The 21014-nt window shown below is 50.4% G+C and overlaps 1 protein-coding gene across 4 annotated transcripts; it reads left to right on the top strand.

Moving 5' to 3' along the window:
- The first annotated feature begins 1326 nt into the window (after window positions 1-1326).
- On the top strand, window positions 1327-20483 carry Itga10 (integrin subunit alpha 10). 4 transcript variants are annotated; one of them, XM_013123751.3, is made up of 30 exons: window positions 1329-1528; window positions 2919-3030; window positions 3222-3331; window positions 3536-3627; window positions 3832-3946; window positions 4849-4976; window positions 5324-5472; window positions 6210-6360; window positions 6886-7051; window positions 7159-7232; window positions 7483-7627; window positions 7788-7936; window positions 8147-8290; window positions 8434-8637; window positions 9235-9365; window positions 10036-10202; window positions 10291-10433; window positions 10828-10941; window positions 11135-11220; window positions 11508-11649; window positions 11826-11918; window positions 12487-12563; window positions 12710-12796; window positions 13267-13351; window positions 13507-13620; window positions 13778-13858; window positions 13939-14052; window positions 17106-17201; window positions 17861-17974; window positions 18271-20483. In XM_013123751.3, exons 1-30 carry the CDS (start codon window positions 1477-1479, stop codon window positions 18340-18342), a joined length of 3507 nt encoding a protein of 1168 aa, XP_012979205.1. In that variant the 5' UTR covers window positions 1329-1476; the 3' UTR covers window positions 18343-20483. The 4 variants fall into 4 exon arrangements, with proteins under 4 accessions (XP_012979206.1, XP_012979205.1, XP_005084290.1 ...); XM_005084233.4 differs by having other exon boundaries at window positions 1331-1528; window positions 12707-12796; XM_013123752.3 differs by lacking the exons at window positions 17861-17974; window positions 18271-20483 and adding an exon at window positions 17691-17854 and having other exon boundaries at window positions 1327-1528; window positions 12707-12796.
- Window positions 20484-21014: the final 531 nt, after the last annotated feature.

Raw genomic sequence — 21014 nt, 5'->3', positions numbered from 1 at the left:
ATGTCCCAGCAGACTCTTCCCTCACCTGTCTGCACGCATGAAGGCCGTTTGACTCTCCTCCTGCTGTGTGCACCTCCCCAGTCTCCCTCCTGATTTGTTTGACTCTCCTCCTGCTGTGTGCACCTCCCCAGTCTCCCTCCTGATTTGTTTGACTCTCCTCCTCCTGCTGTGTGCACCTCCCCAGTCTCCCTCCTGATTTGTTTGACTCTCCTCCTCCTGCTGTGTGCACCTCCCCAGTCTCCCTCCTGATTTGGCGCTGCCCCTTCTCTCCTCCTCCTGTGTGCACCTCCCCAGTCTCCCTCCTGATTTGGCGCTGCCCCTTCTCTCCTCCTCCCGTGTGCACCTCCCCAGTCTCCCTCCTGATTTGGCGCTGCCCCTTCTCTCCTCCACACTCTCCAGTGTCGGCTTGGACTTGGGGATTAGCGTTCCCTCCTCCGCTGCCTCTTCCCCTTCCCTTCACCATCCACATTGATACTGTGTCTGCCTCTCGCTGTAAATACTGCACAATGAATCTGTAAATAACTGTGGTCCATGCCCACAGTACAAGGAAGCCTTCCGGGTCAGCAAATTAAAGACGAGTTTGCTCACTGAGTTACTTATTCAGTTTCAAGAAGGGGTCTCAGCTGCTACCCAGGCTGGCCTGAAACTGAGTTCTCTTGCCTCAGACTTTAGAGCGGCTAGGAGACCAGGCATGCGCCACTCTATCCAGCTGGTCACTGACCTCTGGTCTGGCCTCTCATGCTCTGGTCATTTTAAGCCTTAGTTCCTATGACTATGGATGGGTTTCTATGGTATTGGCAACTACCATCATTACTACAGGTTTTCATTGAAAACTTCAGTGATAGGGGAAATTAATTGAATAGTGGACAATAAAAAGTACTAAGATGTTTCTACCAATTTTGAGACATTTATAGCCTTCTTAAATTGGGGGTGGGATATCCTGAACCAAAGCAATTATATTGACACTACACAGACAAAGACTCTCCAAAAGTTATAAACATGACCAGAGTTCAATGGACTGGCAAGGTCACCCGGTGGGACTACCTTTCACACAGTAGGCAGGAGAACACTGCTGTCGTGGCTGTCAGCTTTTATTTTTGCATATCTCAGGTTCAAATTAATAAGGCAAAAAGAATTTGTCTCTAACTTCTACCTTCCTTCCAAACGGGAGGAAATCACTATTAACAGATAAACAGAGGGGAAAGTAGCCTCAGAAACGGTCAAATCTGTGTTCTCATTGAGTGTTAGCCGAGACCTCTAGGGGGCAGCACCGGGGCAGAGACCTGGACTAAGATCCCTCTGTCCTCTTGGTCTGGGGCTCCCCACAGTTCCCCACCACCACCCCTCCCATTCCGTTCAACTTTATTTTTAGCTGCCAGTGGGAGGGGGCAGGCTAGGAGGGAAAGTAAAGAAAACAGCCAAGGCGAGGGACAGAGAGGCACAGAGGACTTCTTGGACAAGACAGCACAAGCAGGCATGGGACGCCTCTCCTTCCCTCACCTGCTCCTGCCCCTGGCGCTGCTGGCAGGTGAGGGAGGCAAACTTCCTGGTTTCCGTTGGGGATGGAAGATGTGTGCGTTGTCTAGAACTGGGACATGGCGGTTAGATTATGAGGGAGTTCGGGTCAGAGGTTAATACTGATACGACATTTCGTGTGTGCGCTCATATTTGTGTACTCCCACCCAAATGACAGGAGTTGAAGATGCCTAGGGCTTGAGTAAGATTTGTACCTATTTATCTAACACCTTTGCCCTAAACTCCACAGAAATGAGGATACAGGATAGAAACACGTTTCTCCTCTTCCGTGCAGTGAGTCTGGTCCCTACTATTACCGTTGGCGCTCGCCGGTGCCTGAGGCATAATTGCCTTACTATGTGGTCAGAACTCTGGGTTCATCTAAGGAGTGAGCTACAGTTCCCGGTCTTATAACCCTGCCAATTTCCTGGATGCAAAAAGGCTCACACACAAAATACCTTTCTGAAAGGGAGCAGAGTTTGAGTTAGAGTTACAGATGCAGGGGGTGGGGGAGCAGGGCTGAGAGAGGGTTGCTTGGATGCAAGGGCAAGACAGTGGAGAGGAGAAGCATGGGGGGGACAAGAGGCCTGGAATTTTCCCTGCCGGTACCCTATAATCTTTGTTTCCTAAAATACCAGCTCTGATTTTATGGGAATTGGGGTCAGAAGAAAGGGATCAGCAGGACACAATTGGGGACCCCTTAGAGTGGACTAAAGTTGGAGGGAACTATGGGAGTGGGCGGGGGTAGTTGGGAGGTGGAGGAGATAAGCAGCAGGTTATGGGCAAGTATTTTGGGGGGTTGGTAGGACCCTTAACCAGGATAGATGGTAAACTATGTGTGTGGGCAGGCTGGTGGTTCCACCCAGTTAATTGGCACTGAGGTTTGAAGGGCTGGAAGCAACCAGCGTCCTAGGCCTTGGAGAAAGAGTGCAAGTGTGACAATGTCAAGAAAGAATGGAAAAAGGAGACACCCAGACTCCTCGCCCTCCGCTTCTTCTCCCCATGGCCCTGGGTTTGGGAAGAGTTCGGAAGGGGTGGCGATTGTGTGGCTGCAGAGAGGTCCTCTCCCTTTCCTGACTCCCATGGCTTAGAGGGTGTGTAGGAGGACCGCTGTGGAAAGAGTAACTCAACCTTTCCAGATGTGTCTGTGAATGAGATTTCAGGGGTGAGAATCGAAACGCAGCTGTGCTTCAGCATGGCAGAGGCCTTAGGACCCCCACGCAGGAAGAGACTCGGCCCATCTGGGGCTCTGAGTACAGGACATTAACAAAGACCAGGAGCACTTGCGAGTAGTCAGGCAGACACATCGAGATGGAAGTGCGCCCTCCTCTCTGCGCATCGCGCACCTCTCCAGGCCTGCTTCAGTTGACCAACTGATGCTAATTATGGTCCTGGCCTCCCAGGTCTCTGCTCCCCGTTTAACCTGGATGAGCATCACCCACGCCTGTTCACAGGGCCACCAGAGGCTGAATTTGGATACAGCGTCTTACAGCATGTTGGGGGTGGACAGCGATGGTGAGAAGGAACCAGAGGACCATGGGATTGGGACTGTGGTAGAACTGGTAGAGAGGGAGGCGGCAGATGGGTCTCTAAGTTGGTCTCTGAAAGTCCCTAGGACTCTAAACTTGCCACCTCCGTGCACTGTCCCTCTTGCCTATAGTAAGAGTCATGTTCACCTGATGCCTTTATCCATATTCCTCTCCCAGGATGCTGGTGGGCGCCCCTTGGGATGGGCCTTCAGGTGACCGGCGGGGAGATGTTTATCGCTGCTCTATAGGGGGATCCCACAGTGCCCCATGTGCCAAGGGTCACCTGGGTAAGATGTCTGACCCTTCCCTGCTAATCCCTGACTTTGACACCCAGAAACCGAGTCATCAGCTTCTTTGCTCCCATACCCTGCACAGCTCTTGCCTTCAACTTGATACGGACTCCTTTTCACTCTCTTCCCTAACTACCCTGAACTAAAGCGCCCAACCTTTGACCCCATGACTTCATTTTCTTCTACCCCTCCTCCAACCAGGTGACTATCCACTGGGAAATTCATCTCAGCCTGCTGTAAATATGCACCTGGGCATGTCCCTGCTGGAGACAGATGGTGATGGGGGATTCATGGTGAGCTAAAGGGTCTCAGAAGTTCAATGGCAGGGAAAAGAGCATTAAAACTAGTCTATACAGAAGAGTTATAGGAATGGGGGGAAAACCCTAGAGAACAAGATAGGGCGCCCATGGAGAGAGCTCAGTGTCTTTTTTAACTAGATGCATGTTCTCAGGGGCCCCTATCAGGCCTGGGAATAACTGTTTCCCCTGCCCTCCCAGGCCTGTGCCCCTCTCTGGTCACGTGCTTGCGGCAGCTCTATCTTCAGTTCCGGGATGTGTGCCCGTGTGGATGCTTCGTTCCAGCCCCAGGGAAGCCTGGCACCCACTGCCCAACGTGAGCCAGGCCTGAGAACTCAGTTCCCAGATGGGGGCGCTGGGTGGGAAAATGGGACCACGGCTTGGCAGAGGGCCTGCATGGCTGTCCTCATTCCCAGCTGTGCTTGAAGCGGGGTCTGCTGTTTGCTAACAGATTAGAATCCAGAATCCTTTCCAGAGCCTCAAGGAACCAGAAGCTGGCTTAATCAACTTAAAAAACCCAGCTTGTCCTCCCCACATCCTCAGCCATCATGCTTACATTTTTATTCCTCTGTGTGTTATTTCTTTTTGGACCTCTATTTTCCTTTGCTTATAATGTTCTCTACCCCAATGCATTTTCTCGGAACTTTCATTACCTTATTTTTGTGGATCTTACGCATGCCCAACGAGCACTCGGCCATTGAGTTCTCTTCCAGTCCTTCATATACCTTCTTCTTTGCCGTCTTTTAGGGGATAGCTTCATTATGTAGCCCAGGGTGCCCTTGAACTTGGGATTTGCCTGCCTCAGCTTCTCAAGTACCAGGATAATAGACATGTACTGTCACGGGTGGCCTCTGCTGCCTCTTTGGTTTACCACTATCAGAAATGACCCTCTGGGCTGGACCTGCCCCTTAGTGGCACATTGGTAGTGCATGAGCAGACCCCTTAGTTCAATTCCTACACACACATACCCATACAAAAGCGATGCTCCCTCAGTCTCCCATGTCATAGAGTAGTGCCTATTTCCTTCTCCACACTTCCCCATCTCTTCTTTCATCCATTTCTACACTTAGGCCTGGCATAGTCCTTTCCTTGCATGTAAGAAAGAAGTCCCTAATAAATGCTTACTTTGAAGCATGCTCCGGTGACATTTTCCCTTGTGGACTCCACCCCAGCATCCTTCCATGTCCTCATTTCCCATCACTATATTCCCCCTTCTAGGCTGTCCTACATACATGGATGTCGTCATTGTTTTGGATGGCTCCAATAGTATCTATCCCTGGTCCGAGGTCCAGACATTCCTTCGGAGGCTGGTAGGGAGGCTGTTTATTGATCCGGAGCAGATACAGGTAAGAGAAGGATGCATGGATGGGCTTGGAGTGAAAGAAATAAATACTCACGGTCCTTCAGTGTAATCCGGCATGTCCAACCTCTTGACATCACACCAGGACGCTGCCTTCCCATGCTCAAGAAGAATTGTGCAGTTAAGTTGCCAAAAAGTCACAAAAAGCTCCTAATGTTTGAAGTGAGTTTTTGGTTTTGTGTGGGCCGTACTCATAGCTGTCCTTTGCTCCATGTGGTTGCCTGGGTCCCACAGGCTGCAGCTGGGCGTGCCTGAGAGGTGTTCATTCCCTCCATCCTTTGTTCTCCATCCCCTACAAACATCCCGTTTGGGTACACAGTTTATTGTTTTCAGGTAGGACTGGTACAGTATGGGGAGAGCCCTGTGCACGAGTGGTCCCTGGGAGATTTCCGAACCAAGGAGGAAGTTGTGAGAGCAGCGAGAAACCTCAGTCGGCGGGAGGGGCGAGAAACGAGAACTGCCCACGCAATAATGGTGGCATGGTGAGGAATGGGGAAGAGGGTGTGGGGCATGAAGGACCGAGGGGCTGCGAGAGGGGCTGGGGTGTAGCGTGTACATCACAGGATGCTCTGTGTACTGATCTTTACCTTTGTGCCAGAAGCTCGTGGAGGAAGGCTTGGTCAGCTGCTGCGGTCGCTGCCTCTCCATTACTGTATTTTACCATGTCTGTGGCTGTATCTCTCCTTGTCTGTCTGATTCTGTGACCAGAACCCCATTTCTTTTCCTCTACTCCTGTGCCAATTCTGATGCTTGACTTTCAACCACTAATGCCCTGGCTTTCTTTCCAAACACAATCCTAAACTAACTTCTGGGGAGATTGCCTGACCTGAAGTGTCCATTCCCTTGATCTTGTCAACCCAAATGCAACGTTTGCTGAATAAATCTATGGATGAATAAAGTGTGTTCTTATTTCCACTGATGGTAACAGTGTAACATAACACTATATGTTATGTGACATTCAAGTGGTGGCTTTGTGCCAGTTTGCATGTTAGACACCGTTGGCCTGGAAGACACAGCATCTGACTTCAGTGAACTGCTGACAGTGTTAAATGCATTGTGTGTGTGTGTGTGTGTGTGTGTGTGTGTGTGTGTGTGTGTGTGTGACAGTGTGTGTGTGTGTGAGTGTGTGTGAGTGACAGTGTGTGTGAGTGACAGTGTGTGTGTGTACTCACATGCATGCTTGTTCGCATGACCGTATCTCGTTCTTTTCTCTTCTTAGCACAGAAGGGTTCAGTCAGTCCCGGGGGGGCAGACCTGAGGCTGCAAGGCTGCTGGTGGTTGTCACTGATGGAGAATCCCACGATGGAGAGGAGCTTCCAGCAGCACTAAAGGCCTGTGAGGCTGGGAAAGTAACACGTTACGGGATTGCGGTGAGACTTGACTCTGGCGCTTTTTGGTTTTGTTTTGTGTTGTGTGCGTGTTTGTATGATGTGTGTGCATGAGTGTATGCCCATAGCATGGTATGTATTTGCAGGTCAGAGAACAACCTCAGATGTTAGTCCTAACCTTCCACCTTGCTTGAAACTCTATACAATAAGTGAGGCTAGGTGGCCCACAGGCTTTGGGCAAGTCTTCCGACTCAGCTTCCTGTCTCCTGGTAGGGGCATGCTGGGATTGCAGATAGGCTTGCGCTACTGTGCCCAGCATTTTATGTGAGTCTGGGGATCTGAACTCAGGCTTGTGTGACAAGCACTGTACTCACTGAGTCATCTTCCCAGACCAAGAACCAACTCAATCTAGAAAGACAGATGTGGAAAGGTTTTCAGGATGTGAAACATAGAAAATAGTATTGGCTACTGCCTAGACATCAGTCATTATTCTCTTTTCTTTAGTTGGCTCTGCTCTGTATCAGTTCTAACAACTTACTTCAAGATACACCCCTATCTTGAACTCAGGTCCTTGGTCACTATCTCCGGCGACAGAGAGACCCCAGCTCTTTTCTTCGGGAAATCAGAGACATCGCTAGTGATCCAGATGAGCGATTCTTCTTCAACGTCACAGATGAGGCCGCACTGACAGACATTGTGGATGCACTGGGGGACCGAATTTTTGGTCTTGAAGGTAACGGTTATCCTGGTGAAATGGAAGACTGGGGTTAGGGGCATCCTAGACTGAGTTTGGTAGAACGAGCTCCCCTGAGAGTGCTTTGCAATTTTCGCATGCCTAAGGGTCCCGTGGAGAAAATGAAAGCTCCTTTGGACTAGAAATGTCTGAGATTGGCTTCTCCACGCACCGGTTGCAGGTTGGACAGACCCTGACCCTCCACAATATTCCCAAGCCCTTGATTTCTTTATAATCCTCTCCAGTCTCTGACTCAGATAACTTCAGTCCTAAAGCCCTTCCAAATTTCTCCTTTTACCCGCCTGCTTCCCGGCCTTCCTTGCTTTTCTGACCACAGTGGACTCTTAAGAGAGCACCTTACTCCTGGAGAGTACATTTTTCTCCTATTTCCCACTGTCTTCTCAGTGTCCTCATTTGGTTCTGCCCCTCAGGATGGGATTCTCTTTGGGATGGTGGGGGCCTATGACTGGGGGGGCTCAGTACTATGGCTTGAAGAAGGTCGCCGCCTTTTCCCCCCTCGAACGGCCCTGGAAGATGAGTTTCCCCCTGCATTGCAGAACCACGCAGCCTACTTGGGTAAGTAACAGAGCTGCAGGAGGGTGGGGGAGATCCGGTAGCGGATGTGAGGCACTCCCTCTTAACTGGGCAGTTTTCCCCTGGACTCTGAGAATTTGCCCACCCTCCACTCTCGTCTCATCCTCTTTCCCTTTTACGTCTGACCCCTACTCGCTTCTAGGTTACTCTGTTTCCTCCATGCTTCTGCCGGGGAGACGTCGCCTCTTTCTCTCGGGGGCACCGAGGTTTAGGCATCGAGGAAAAGTCATCGCCTTCCAGATAAAGAAAGATGGGGCTCTGAGGGTTTCCCAGAGCCTCCAGGGGGATCAGGTATGACCTCAAGGGAGGGTGGGACCCTGGGCTCCCCAAGACTTCCAGGCTGAAGGAGAAGAGTGAGAAGGGAAAGGGCGGAATCTGGTGGGCAGACTGTCAGGGACCTAAGGACCAGACTGGCAGAGTGGAGAGTGCTTCCTGCTGAGTCCAGCGGTCCTCAGTGACCTTCCCTTTTCTTTGGGGTCATCACCATCCCTCTACACCCAGATTGGCTCATACTTTGGCAGTGAGCTCTGCCCGTTGGATACAGACAGAGATGGGATAACTGATGTCTTACTTGTGGCGGCCCCCATGTTCCTGGGTCCCCAGAACAAAGAGACAGGACGTGTTTATGTGTATGTGGTAGGCCAGGTAAGAATTGATGGGACCCCCTAGGATGTGTGTGGGGTGATGGGGGGAGGAAGGGAAGAGAGAGAGACACATCTATTTGAGAGCTTGCTAAGGGGTGAGGGTCACCAGATAAGCAACTCCTTCTGTCTCCTCACCACTACAAGCAAATTTTGCTGATGCTCCAAGGAACTCTTCAGCCAGAACGCTCCCAGGACTCTCGATTTGGCTTTGCCATGGCTGCTCTTCCTGATCTGAACCAAGATGGTTTCGCTGACGTGGCTGTGGGAGCACCCCTGGAGGATGGGCACCAGGGAGCACTATACCTGTATCATGGAACTCAGAATGGAATCAGGCCCCATCCCACCCAGGTGAGCAGTGCTGGAATAAAAAAGTGTGGTTCCGTGTGCCTTTCAATCCAGAAGGCGCATCTCTGTGAGTTCAAGGCCAACCTGGTGCACATAGGGAATTCCAGGCTAGCCAGGACTACATGGTAAGATGCTGTCTCAAAAACAAGACGGAAACGGACAGTTGAAAATGGGGCACAGTGGTAGAAATGAAAGGGAGTTATTTTCTTTGCTTATTTATCATCCACTTGGCGTAAGAGTCAAACCACGTCAGCGCCTTATTTATAGGTTGAAAAGTGAGATGGTGAATGAGGGATTCCCAAGAGAAGCAATTTTTCTTATTCTCTTGATGGATGGAAATGCTAGAAATAACCTGGCCTGGGCGTTGGTGGCTCACGCCTTTAATCCCAGCACTTGGGAGGCAGAGGCAGGAGGATCTCTGTGAGTTTGAAGCCAGCCTGGTCTACAGAGCGAGTGCCAGGATAGGCTCCAAAGCTACACAGAGAAACCCTGTATCAGAAAGAATAAAAAGGAAGAAAGGAAAGAAGGAAGGAAGGAAGGATGGAGCTGCAGAAGAAGCAGGTGCGAGCCCCTCCTCAGTCTTTCTCCTCCTCCTCTCAGCGGATCGCTGCTGTGTCCATGCCACAGACCCTCCGCTACTTTGGCCGAAGCGTGGATGGCCGGTTAGATCTGGACGGAGATGATCTTGTAGATGTTGCTGTGGGTGCCCATGGAGCAGCCATCCTGCTCAGGTGAGGGATTCAGCTTGGGTAGCAGTGAGCTGTAAGAACAAGGTCACAGATTTAGATTTGCGTTTCTTGGCCAGCTACTCTGATGCCCAAATTCCTAGTTCATAGAATGAAAGTAACTGTCACTGTCTTACTGGTTTAGTGTAGATATCAAACAAGATAATCCACATAAAGATTTTTAGTAGTGCTTATTTATTTTTATTTATTTTATGTGTATGGCTGTTTTGCACGGTGTCTGTGCACTGTGTATATGTGCAGTGCCTGCGGAGACCAAAAGAGGAACTGGAGTTTTGTAGCTGGCCTTGACCTGCCTTGTGGGTGCTGGAAGTCAAACCTGGGCCCTCTGGAAGAGCACCCAGTGCTTTTAACCACGGAGCCATCTCTCCAGTGTGACATTTGTGCTTGTCAAATCGAATGTATTGTTGTGTGACTTCTGTCATAGGCTTCTGGGAAGGGTGACATATTCAGACCTTACCTTTTTCACGTGGGGAAGCAAGTACTAAGGCTGCAGCTCCTGTCTTTTTCTTTGCTTCTGGTTCTGAAGTGCAAGCTCAGGTCCTTGAGAGCTCTACCACTGGCTGCACCCCCAGTCTAGGGCTGTCTTGGGGGTGGGGTGGGGTGGGGGTGGGGCTTACCTACCCCTTTTAGCATTTCGTTCCCACCTTACTCCCAGCTCCCAGCCCATCATCCACATGCTTCCAACCCTGGATGTGGCACCACCGCACATCAGCGTGGTTCAGAAGGACTGTAGGCGAAGAGGCCAGGAGGCCGCCTGCCTGACGGCAACCCTGTGCTTCCAAGTGACCTCTCACACTCCCGGGCGCTGGGATCGCAGGTTCTGTGAGTGACTGCAGAGTATCCAAGGCAGCTCTCAAGCCCACCCGATGTCTGCATCTGCCTCCTGTCTCACACTGGCCTCTCCCTTCAGATATACGGTTCTCAGCATCTCTGGACGAGTGGACAGCTGGGGCTCGTGCGGCGTTTGATGGCTCTGGCCAGCGGCTGTCCCCTCGGCAGCTCCAGCTCAGCGTAGGGAATGTCACTTGTGAACGGCTGAACTTCCACGTGCTGGTGAGGACGGGGCAGGCACTGCTTTGCATCAGGCCTGAGAGTGAGGGGAAACCTGGGTCCCAGGGAGTTTCAGTCAGATCAGCAACAAAACTGAAGTAGAGAGATTGAGACCATTCACATTCTGGGGTCAGGGTGATAACCCTGGCTCTATAGTTTGTCACTATGAACCCTTGCCAAGTCACTTGGCTGCCACATCTCGGTGTCCTTGACTGGAAGGGATGGTATATACTGATAGCTGTATCAAAGGAGTTGTATCATACTGTGACAACCTTGGGACAGTGCCCAGGACACAGAAAGTGCTTCATGGATGATCACACTTAATGTATTCTGCAGAGGCCTGGTGTCTGCTCTGATCCTGGTTCCCTGGGATCTGTTCTTCTCTGCTTCCCCATAGGATACATCGGATTACCTCCGGCCAGTGGCCCTGACTGTGACCTTTGCCTTGGACAACACCACAAAGCCAGGGCCTGTGCTGGATGAGGGATCGTCCACTTCTGTACGAAAGCTGGTGAGCAGTGCCGTGTCCTGCTCTGTCTAGGGTCCTGGGCTGCCCTCCCAGTATACTTAAAAGAAGGGGGTGTCACATACAAATGGTGAAATCTGATCCAGGCTCTGGTGATAAAAATATACCCTCTCTTCTCCTCACTTTTCCCCAATTCCAGTCCTTTCTCCCAGCCCTCAGACCATTAACTCTCTTCTAGGTCCCCTTCTCAAAAGACTGTGGCCCTGATGATGAATGTATCACAGACCTGGTGCTTCAAGCTGACATGGACATCAGGGGCTCCAGGTTAGACAGAGATAAGCTAGGCAAACCAGAAGGGCCTCCAGGGAGCTAGAGAGTTGTTTTGTTTTTGAGACAGGTTCTCCCTATGTAGTCCTGGCTGGCCTGGAGCTTGCTGTGTATACCAGGCTGGCCTGGAGCTTGCTATGTAGACCAGGCTGGCCTTGACTTCACAGAGAGTCACCAGCTTCCACCTCACAAGTGCTGGAATTAAGAACATGTGCCACCATGTTGGAAGTAAAACTTCTGACTTTCTTTTACCTCTTAGTGTTTCCTTTGTCTCCCATTCTTAGGAAGTCCCCATTTGTGGTTCACGGTGGCAGACAGAAACTGCTGGTGACAGCAACCCTGGAGAACAAGAAGGAAAATGCCTACAACACTAGCCTGAGTCTCAGGTTCTCTAGAAACCTCCACCTGGCCAGTCTTACTCCTCAGGTACTCTTGGGGGAAGGGCCACGGGCAAAGGAGATGAAGGAGGAGGAGGAGGAGGAGGAGGACTTCAGCACTGGCTATGGGATGCTCTGGAGAAAGGATCAGTGTTAGCATCTCAGGGAGTGGAAGAGCAGCCCCAACCCCAGCTCTGACTGCCATCTCCATCCCTCTGCCTTCAGAGGGCCAAGTCAGTGAAGGTGGAATGTGCAGTGCCTTCCTCACATGCCCGGGAATGCATCGTGGGCCACCCAGTCTTCCAGGCTGGGGCCAAGGTGAGTGTGGGCCCACAGTGAGGAAAAGTTGCGGTGTGTGGCCGTGCGCATGCACGCGCGCGTGTGCGTGTGCGTGTGTGTGTGCGCGCGCGCGCGCTGTGGTGGTGGTGAAAGTTCAGGCATCATACTAGCCTGCCCCTCTCACCTGGCAGAATGCACTCAGGCAGCACTCAGGCCAGACCCGAGTTCCAGGAGTACAGCCTGCATGCAGGTGCAAAGGACCCCGCCCACTCACACTCTCTTACACTCTCTACAATGTCAATTCTCTTACCCCTTCTTCTCTCTACCCCCCCTCTCTCTCATGTCTGTCTCTCCCGCTCTCGCTCTCCCGCCGCAGTAATAAACTATGGCTCCATCGCACCGGTCCCCGGTTCTGTCTTGTGGCCTTTATGCCTTTTCGCCTTCTTCTAATTTTAAACTTTTACAAAAGAACAGCAGGGGTGGGGGCAGGACTGGGGTCCATGGGGCGTGAAGCTCTGGGGGGAGGGGTGGACATGGTTCTTTTCCTCTGTGGGCTTTTCCACAAGGAACAATTTATCATTATTCCGTCCACGTCCTTTGCCCCCAGGTGACCTTTCTGTTAGAGTTTGAATTTAGCTGCACCTTCCTCCTGGGCCAGGTCTCGGTGAGGCTGACTGCCAGCAGGTGAGAACAAAGGCGCTTCCTCTAGCCCTCTCCACCCCTTTCAGGGGTCTTGACTGAAAGTCAGAGAAGTGGGCGGCTAGCAGTAGAGAGGGTCGATCACTGGGGAGGCCTGGAATGTGCAGCTCTCCCCCTTGACCCTACAGCAGCAGCCTGGAGAGAAATGAAACCCTTCAAGACAATACAGTTCAGACCTCCGCGTTCATCCGATACGAGCCTCACCTCATGTTCTCTAGGTATGGCTGGGCTCCCTGGCTGCCCCCACCCCCCCTGCGCACCTCCGGCTGGGACCTGCACTGTCCGGACACACATCCTTTGAATCTCCTCCCTGTCCTTCCTAAGCGTCAGTGTTCCCAGGAGCACAACTCACAACTCCTTGGGCTGCTCAGTCGTTTGGTCCTCACCCCCACTTGTCCCTTAACCTTTGCTCTTAAGCACCTTGCTTTCCTGAGCCTTGTCAGGTCCTGAGCATTGGAACTAGGATAACTAGATATGGGGATACAGCCATAATTTTTTAAAATCAAGTTTGTGTTATATTCAATTTCCTTCTTGGTCACAAGTCCCTATCTCATTATCCATGTGTTGACCCTGCCTTCCTGAAATCCATGTTTGTATGCTGGTCATGTGTTCTGTGTCGTTGTCATGGGACTTTACACCTCTTGGCCTGGTGTGGGACTTTACACCTCTTGGCCTGGTGCCTACACAGCGAGTCCACTCTGCATCGATACGAGGTTCACCCTTACAGGACTCTCCCAGTGGGTCCTGGCCCTGAATTCAAAACCACTCTTCGGGTGAGAAGCTGGCGGTTGTGGTGGGGTCTTGGCATGCTAGGGGTGGGCTGGGGGAAGAGGAGAGGATAAGAAGAGTGTCCTTGAGTGGATGAAGGGGAGGAGATGAAGCAGGCCCGCTGTTTCTTGCCTCTTCCCCATTTAAATTCCGCTCCCAGGTTCAGAACCTTGGCTGTCACATGGTCAGTGGCCTCATCATCTCAGCCCTCCTTCCGGCTGCAGCCCACGGGGGCAATTACTTCCTGTCACTCTCTCAAGTCATCGCCAGCAATGTGAGTCTGGGCTGGAGCCGGTGGAACCCTGCAATCTCTTAACTAGTGGAGTCCTATCTGCGGGCCCACGGCTCTGGGAGCTCCTCTTCCTGGGGCTTGGGAGGAAGGAGAGGGATCACGCACAGGAGGGTTACAGGAGTGGCTGGTCTTCCTTTAGGCAAGCTGCACAGTGCAGAACCTGACCGAGCCCCCAGGATCCGCTGTGCACCCAGAGGAGCTACAGCACACAGACCGACTGGTGGGAGTCCCTGGACGGTGTCTGGGTGGGAAGTGGAGATGGGACCGCTCTGGGGTCCTGATTTGTCTCTCTTTGGATAGAACGGGAGCAACACTCGGTGTCAGGTTGTGAGGTGTCACCTTGGACAGCTGGCAAAGGGGACTGAGATCTCTGTTGGACTGCTGAGGCTGGTTCACAATGAATTCTTCCGGAGGGTAAATCTTTCATTTTCTTCCTTTCTGCTTCTGTCAGAAACACGAACATGAGGTTGTCAGGTAGATAGGCTGTTCAAGTTCAGCCTGTCTCTGTTTGACCATAACCAAGTGATTTCATCTCTCTAATCGTTCTTCCTGACCTTTTTTCGTTGTTTGGGTTTGTTTTTGTTTTGTTTTGTTTGTTTGTTTGATACAGGGTTTCTCCGTGTAGCCCTGGCTGTCCTGGAGCTCACTCTGTAGACCAGGCAGGCTTTGAACTCACAGAGATTCACCTGCCTCTGCCTCCCAAGCTCTGGGATTAAAGGTGTGTGCCAGCATGCCTGTCTTTTTTCCTGGTTTTAAAATGAGAACAGTGATTCCCAGCTTGTGGAATTGTTATGAGGTAATGAGATGGACACATGGAGAGCCCTTGGTATGACATAGCAACCACCTTATGGTTACCTCTACTTAGCATCCCTTAGTTCCATCATAGGAATCAATTAATAGAACGCCCACATGTAATCATTAATTCATCAGACTAGGTGTGGTGATGTACATCCTAATCTCAGCAGACACAGAGGCAGATGGATCTCTATGAGTTCAAAGTTCACGGCTAGCCTGGTCTATATAGCAAGCCCCATGCTAGCCAGACATGAGCACACAAACATTCACATTCACATTGCCTGTTATAGACATGATTCTGTGTGAAGTCAACAGTGGGGAGGATAAGACCAACTCATTGCAGGTGTTCAATACTTTTTTTGTTAAACAAATGAATACAATAATTGTTTTTATTTGCAGGATTTTATGGGACAGTGGAAAGTAAAACTGCACAGTTGAGAGGGATCTAGATTATGAGAGACTCTGAAGCTGGGGAGATGAAATTGAATTTATTATGACAGTTGGCACACAGAAGTCAGTGTGAGCAGGGAACTGGCGTCTTAATTGTAAATGTCTATTTAGCACTAAGTGTTTATATTGTTTAATATAATACATGTAACTGCTACCTTCAATATTGCAAGATCTCCGGGCTATCAGCACAGGTGAATTAAGTCTGACGAATCGTTCCTCTCCATGACTGGTACTCTCTCTAGCTGTCTTGGTCATTTGTCTGATTCAGCTGTGTGTGTGCGTGTGTGTGTGTGTGTGTGTGTGTGTGTGTGTGTGTGTGTGTGTGTGACTGAGGATTGTATCAGTGGCCTCCAGGATGTGATGTAAGCATTCTACCACTGATAACCCCTGGACATTTTTATTATTTTTAATTTTTTCAAGATTTATTTTTATGTGTGCATGTGTGTCTATATGTAAGTGTGTGCACTTGTGCGTGAGTGCTCACAGAGAAGGCATTAGGTGCCCTGGAGCTGGAGTTACAAGCAGTTACCTGGGTCCTGGGACTGAACTCTGGTCTTCTTTGAGAGCAGCAAACACTTGCTGGCTCACCCATCCCCCCTCCATCTCCAGGATTTCAGTGAGTTGCTCCAGTTAGTCTTGACCTGATTCAGTCTCCTGAGTGGTATACACCCTCCTGAGTGCTGGGTTACAGGTGTACACCCTCCTGAGTGCTGGGTTACAGGTGTACACCCTCCTGAGTGCTGGGGTTACAGGTGTACACCCTCCTGAGTGCTGGGTTACAGGTGTACACCCTCCTGAGTGCTGGGTTACAGGTGTACGCTCTCCTGAGTGCTGGGGTTACAGGTGTAGCCCTCCTGCTGAGGGCATAGGCCACCATACTGGCTTATTTACTGTAATAGCAAACCCTTGTTAAGAAGCCACTAGAGGGCTGGGGGGTAACTCAGTAGGTACAGCATGAAGACTTGAGTTCAGAACCCAGGACCCACATGAGCTTCAGGGCCCTGGTAACTGCCATGGAGCTTCCACGTTGCTCTTGGAATTCCTTACCACCAGATGATGGCTCAGTTGAAATGTTTCCCATCTGCTTGGATGCAGTGACATGTGCTTGTAGTCCCAACGATGGTGACATAGGAGAGTGATTTAGGTGCACCCCTGGGAGCTTACTGGTCCCCTAGTCTTGCTTAGCAGACAACGTTAAAACACGCACACACACACACACACACATCCCAGCACTTGGTGCAGAGACAAGCTGATCTCTGTGAGTTCAAGGACAGCCTGATCTACATAGTGAGTTCAAGGTCAGTCAGCCAGGTTTATACAGTAAGAACCTGTCTTTAAAAAAAAAGTGTCAAGCCAATGAGAGTCCTTGTCTTAAACAGAAGGACAACAGGTAGAAAGTTATCTAATAACAACACCCAAGATTGTTATCTTGACCTCCACACCTGCACACACTCACACACCTGAACACACACTCACACATCTGCATGCACATATATGCCTGCACACACACCTTGCACACACATGCACACACTTGTTCACACACACACTCACACACGTACACCACCATACATTTGTCATAGACCCTGGCAGCACAAAGGCTGATCACACATGGTCCTTGACCTCAGGTATCTTTTAGGCCAGTGGATAAAGACAAAGGTGTAAACTCCAGGTGTGTTCGGCTCAGGGACACCTGTGCTCTTCTCAGCTCAGCTTTGGAAAGGGTCCCTGTTGTGCCTGGCCTTACTCGCTCTTCTTTCAAAGCCACCAGGATTCAGTCACGAGGCTCCACTGAATGACTCTCATCCTAAGCACTTCCCAAAGGCCCACTGCTAAACACAACAGTTGGATAAAGTTTCTTCCTCTTAATATCTTGCAGCAGACACCAAGATTGGGCACATGGAGGCTTAAGGACACTCGACCCATACTGGGATCCTACTAGCAGGGTTAGTGGGGGTTGCTAGGAAACACATCTCTAGTTTCAGAGGAGAAGGTTTCAGCCCCACGGAAGTCCATGGAAGGGAAGGGGAGTTGGACATCATTGTGAACAGTGTATTTTCAGAGCAGGCTTGCTGTTTCCCTTCCTCTTTTTTCCTATCGATTCCTATCATCTTCTGGGCTTCAGGGCCCTGGTAACTGCCACGGAGCTTCCACGTTGCTCTTGGAATTCCTTACCACCAGGCGATGGCTCAGCTGAAATGTTTCCCCATCTGCTTGTTCCACAGGCCAAGTTCAAGTCACTGACAGTGGTCAGCACCTTCAAGTTAGGAACCGAGAACGGCAGTGTCCTACAACTGGCAGAAGCCTCCTCCCGGAGTGAGGTAGGACCGGAGCTGGGGAAATAGTGGCGACCGGATGGGTAAAGGATGGATGGCCTTTTTCTTTTTTTAATTTAGTTTTAAAAAATTATGTGTATCAATGCTTTGCCTGCATGTGAATGTACCATGTGAGAGGAGGTCAGAAGAAGGCGTTGGATTCCCCCAAAACAGAGATGGTTTTGAGCAGCCATGTGGGTATTGGGTACCAAATCTGGATACTTTGCAAAAACAAGTGCTTTTAACTACCGAGCCATCTCTCCGGCTCCACAGTGGGATTTTTCAGAACAAAACTGTAGCCATTAGGCAGCAGTCCACCAATCAGAAGCGGCAGGTCTACTGCCCTGCTCCTTGCTTCAGGGTTTTTAAGTAGAAAGAGGTTTCTGTTGTTTTGTTTTGTTCTCTGTCTGGGAGCTGGCTTTGTTATAATGTTGTGTGTTAAAGGACACATATAAAACGCAAGTCAGGTGTGGTGATGCATGCCTGTAATTCTAGCACTGGGAGGCTGAGAGAGAAGGCTTGCCATGAGTTGAAGGGCCGTCTGGGACACACAACAAAACTCTGCTTCAAAAACCAAACAAACAAAGCCACAGAAACCTGCCTCAAAAGCAAAGCATGGCAAATCAAACCAAAACAAACCCAAACAAAGTCTCCTTGGTATGCAGAGCCTGCTGGAGGTGATTCGGAGACGCACTGCCCTCATCTCCCTGTGGGTCCTCGTGGGCAGTGTCCTGGGAGGGCTGCTCCTGCTTGCTCTCCTGGTCGTCTGCCTGTGGAAGGTGAGCCCAGCGCTTGTGGGTGGCAGGGAGCAGCGTGCCCACAACCCGAAGCATCTCACTGTCAAGGATGGGCTCTGCGTTAGGCAGTTAGCAGGCTGGGGAGGCGAGGGTCATGCTTGGGTCTCCTACACTCTGTTCATCCCACAAATGTTGCTTGGGTTGAACTAAGCCAAAGAAAGTAAATTTGAATCCATTTTTGGGAGCAGAACAAACGCGAAACCTCAGATAAACTGGAGGGCTATTAGCAAGGCCCCTGTCAGGGCATCTGGCAGTGACTCGAGTCTTTCCCTCCACAGCTTGGCTTCTTTTCACGTAAGAAAATCCCCAAGGAAGAACAGGCTGATGAGAAGCTGGAGCAGCGCAAGTAGGAGGAGGCTCAGAAAGCCCTCTTTGGCAGCCTTTTCAAAGAGTCTCCTGTCCAAAAACAAGGCTGGGGGCCAAGGGGGAAAAGATGCTTCTGGAATATGGCTCCAGAGCTGCAGCCTGACTTGACTTTTGAGCCAGGGGCACACAGCTGGCAAGAGGTGAGGCTTTGCCTCAGACACGAAGGGCTGGCACAAAAACGTAACGGTCCCACCCCGTACTTTCCTCCTCGCTCTGACGGGTTCCACAGCCAACATTGGGTCTTTGTTTGGAGCCCTATCCCCCATTACCAGGGGCCAAAAGATTTTTCTCCTGACTCCTTTCAGATTCCCTTTGTCCTCCCTCACGATTCCAAAAAGAAGGTTCGCCTCCCCACTCCCTCCCCCACGTACGCACACACGCTCACCTTCCTGCCTGCTCCCCACTCTGCAGGAGAGAGCTGACGTTGACTTAAAAGAAGTAAAGTCAACATCTGCTGCTTTCCTGTGGAGTCCAGTGATTCATAGAGCCGGATGGGGAGAGTCAACAGGAAAAGAGGGAGGAGAAAAAGCCACAAGAGACATTCTGTGCAATTCCAAGGCACAGAGAAACGTTCAGACAGGCAACTGCCAGCCGCTCTGAAACCTGAGACTTCACAGGACGCCAGCCCTCAGGTGCTGGGGAAACCCAGCTGGCCCCGGGCTTTCTGGGCTCGGGCGTCCCAACCCTCGTCGTCCTTTGGTGCTGAATTTTCTGGAGCCAGGAGCCTCCTGGTGGTTCAAGCTGGAATAGCAGGGAAGCGCATTTGGCAGTTTTCTCCACTTAGTCTTTGAGGCTTCCTTAAAGAAAGCTACTGGATGGAGGAAAGCCCTTCCACCACAGCAGCTTTGGGGAACAGCAGCCACGCCCCGAGATCCGAACAAGGGAAATCTGCATCAGGAGGCCTGAGTGGTTGGCTTGTGGTCTCTGGGGAGTAAGCTCCTACGTGTGCAGCGTCGCCTGGCTCTGCAGCAGTAATCTTCCCGGAAGATGTTTCTGGGACCCCACTTGTGTGTTGTGGGTTTCTCTGCTGGAGTGAGTTTTTCAACCCTTACTTGATGTTTACTGGAAATTTCAAGTTAACTCTGAATTCCCTCCCTCTTGTCCTATGTTTTGGTTCATGGGCGACTCACAGTAACTGGCTGGGAAACTTTCTATTATTGTAATTAAGACTTTGATTTGAGAAGAGAGAAGATCTGATTGGGCAGCTGCCACAGAACCTGTCTTCCCAGGCTGTTCCAGCGGCCTGTCTGCAGTTTATTTTGGAGTCTTCCGCAGAGCCTCTCTCCTGGGTGCTGTCGTTTCTATCACGGTGATCGGATGGTCAGAACAAATAAAATCCAGTATCAAATACTTCTGGGGGCTGGAGAGGTGGCTCTGTGGTTAAGAACACTGGCTGCTCTTCCAGAGGACCCAGCAACCACATGGTGGCTCACAACCATCTGTAATAAGATCTGGTGCCCTCTTCTGGCTTACAGGGATACATGCAGACAGAACATGGTATACATAATAAAATAAATCTTTAAAAAAAAAAAAAGAATATTCTTCGAATGACTTCAGGCTCTGTTTGAGTTTCCTAGGTTTTAGACTGCTCAGAAACGAAAGTATTGCAAATGTTTTCTGTGACTCTTCCACAGGCGATCCCATCTACTGTCCTGCAATTCTTACCTACTTATAGGACCGTATAAAGTATTCTGGGAACACTGAACCCAGATCTCTCTCTTTCTCCCTCTCTCCTTCCCCCGCCCCCCAGGGTTTTTCTGTGTAACAGCTCTGGCTGTCCTGGAACTCACTCTGTAGACCAGGCTGGCCTTGAACTCAGAGATCCGCCTGCCTCCCAGTGCTGGGATTGAAGGCCAGTCAGTGCCACCATGCTCAGGTCTTTCATTTGTGCTGTATCTTCTTGAACAAGTCTGAATTTCTCATAGATTTTGTGGTACAGGATTAGGAATAAAGGCAGATTTGGGTGTATAGGTCACCCTGTTTCAAATGCATATGACCCGGGACAGATTTAACTTGTGTTAGCTTTCTCATGTTTAAACTAGAGGTTCCAAGAACTAAATGGGACATTCCAGGAAAAGTGAACATGTAGTAAAAGCTTAATAAATCATAGTCATAATTACAAAAATGTTTTGTTATAAAATAGTCTATCCAGCCAATGTGCCATGCGGACTAAGCAGGAGGTATACTGAAGTATCTAGTGGTTCCCGCCCCAGTTTGGATCCTCTTCATGCTGTTAGCTCCCTCCACTAATCCCTACCTGAGCCTCAGGCCCTTTGAAGCTTCTGTAGTGTTAATTGACTGCTGGTTAACTCAGGGTTCTGATGGTAAAAGTCAAAAGTACTTGGTTTGCTTAAATACCTGGGTGGTTTTTGTTTTGTTTCGTTTTTGAGTTTTTGGGGGTTTTTGTTTGCTTGGTTTTTGTTTGTTTGTTTGTTTGTTTATGGTTTTTCGAGACAGGGTTTCTCTGTGTTATTTTGGAGTCTGTCCTGGAACTGGCTGTGTAGACCAGGCTGGTCTCAAATTCACAGAGATCCTCCTGCCTGTGCCTCCCTAGTTCTGGGACTAAAGGTGTGCGCCACCCACACCTGGCTATGTTTGGGTTTTTTTGGCTCTTGTTTATCTGTGTATTGCTGTGGTGACGGCTTCGAGAAGGGGT

Source organism: Mesocricetus auratus, unplaced genomic scaffold (genome assembly GCF_017639785.1).
Source record: "Mesocricetus auratus isolate SY011 unplaced genomic scaffold, BCM_Maur_2.0 Super-Scaffold_100009, whole genome shotgun sequence".
Taxonomy (NCBI): domain Eukaryota; kingdom Metazoa; phylum Chordata; class Mammalia; order Rodentia; family Cricetidae; genus Mesocricetus; species Mesocricetus auratus.
Note: the sequence above shows the minus strand (reverse complement) of the source record. Positions and strands in the feature narration are given on the sequence as shown.

Coding starts and splice junctions, on each gene's coding strand:
- Itga10 (XM_005084233.4), top strand. CDS start 1,477: ATGGGACGCCTCTCCTTCCCTCACCTGCTCCTGCCCCTGGCGCTGCTG. Junction 1,529..2,918: donor GCCCCTGGCGCTGCTGGCAG/GTGAGGGAGGCA, acceptor CTGGCCTCCCAG/GTCTCTGCTCCCCGTTTAAC. Junction 17,975..18,270: donor TGGTCGTCTGCCTGTGGAAG/GTGAGCCCAGCG, acceptor TTCCCTCCACAG/CTTGGCTTCTTTTCACGTAA.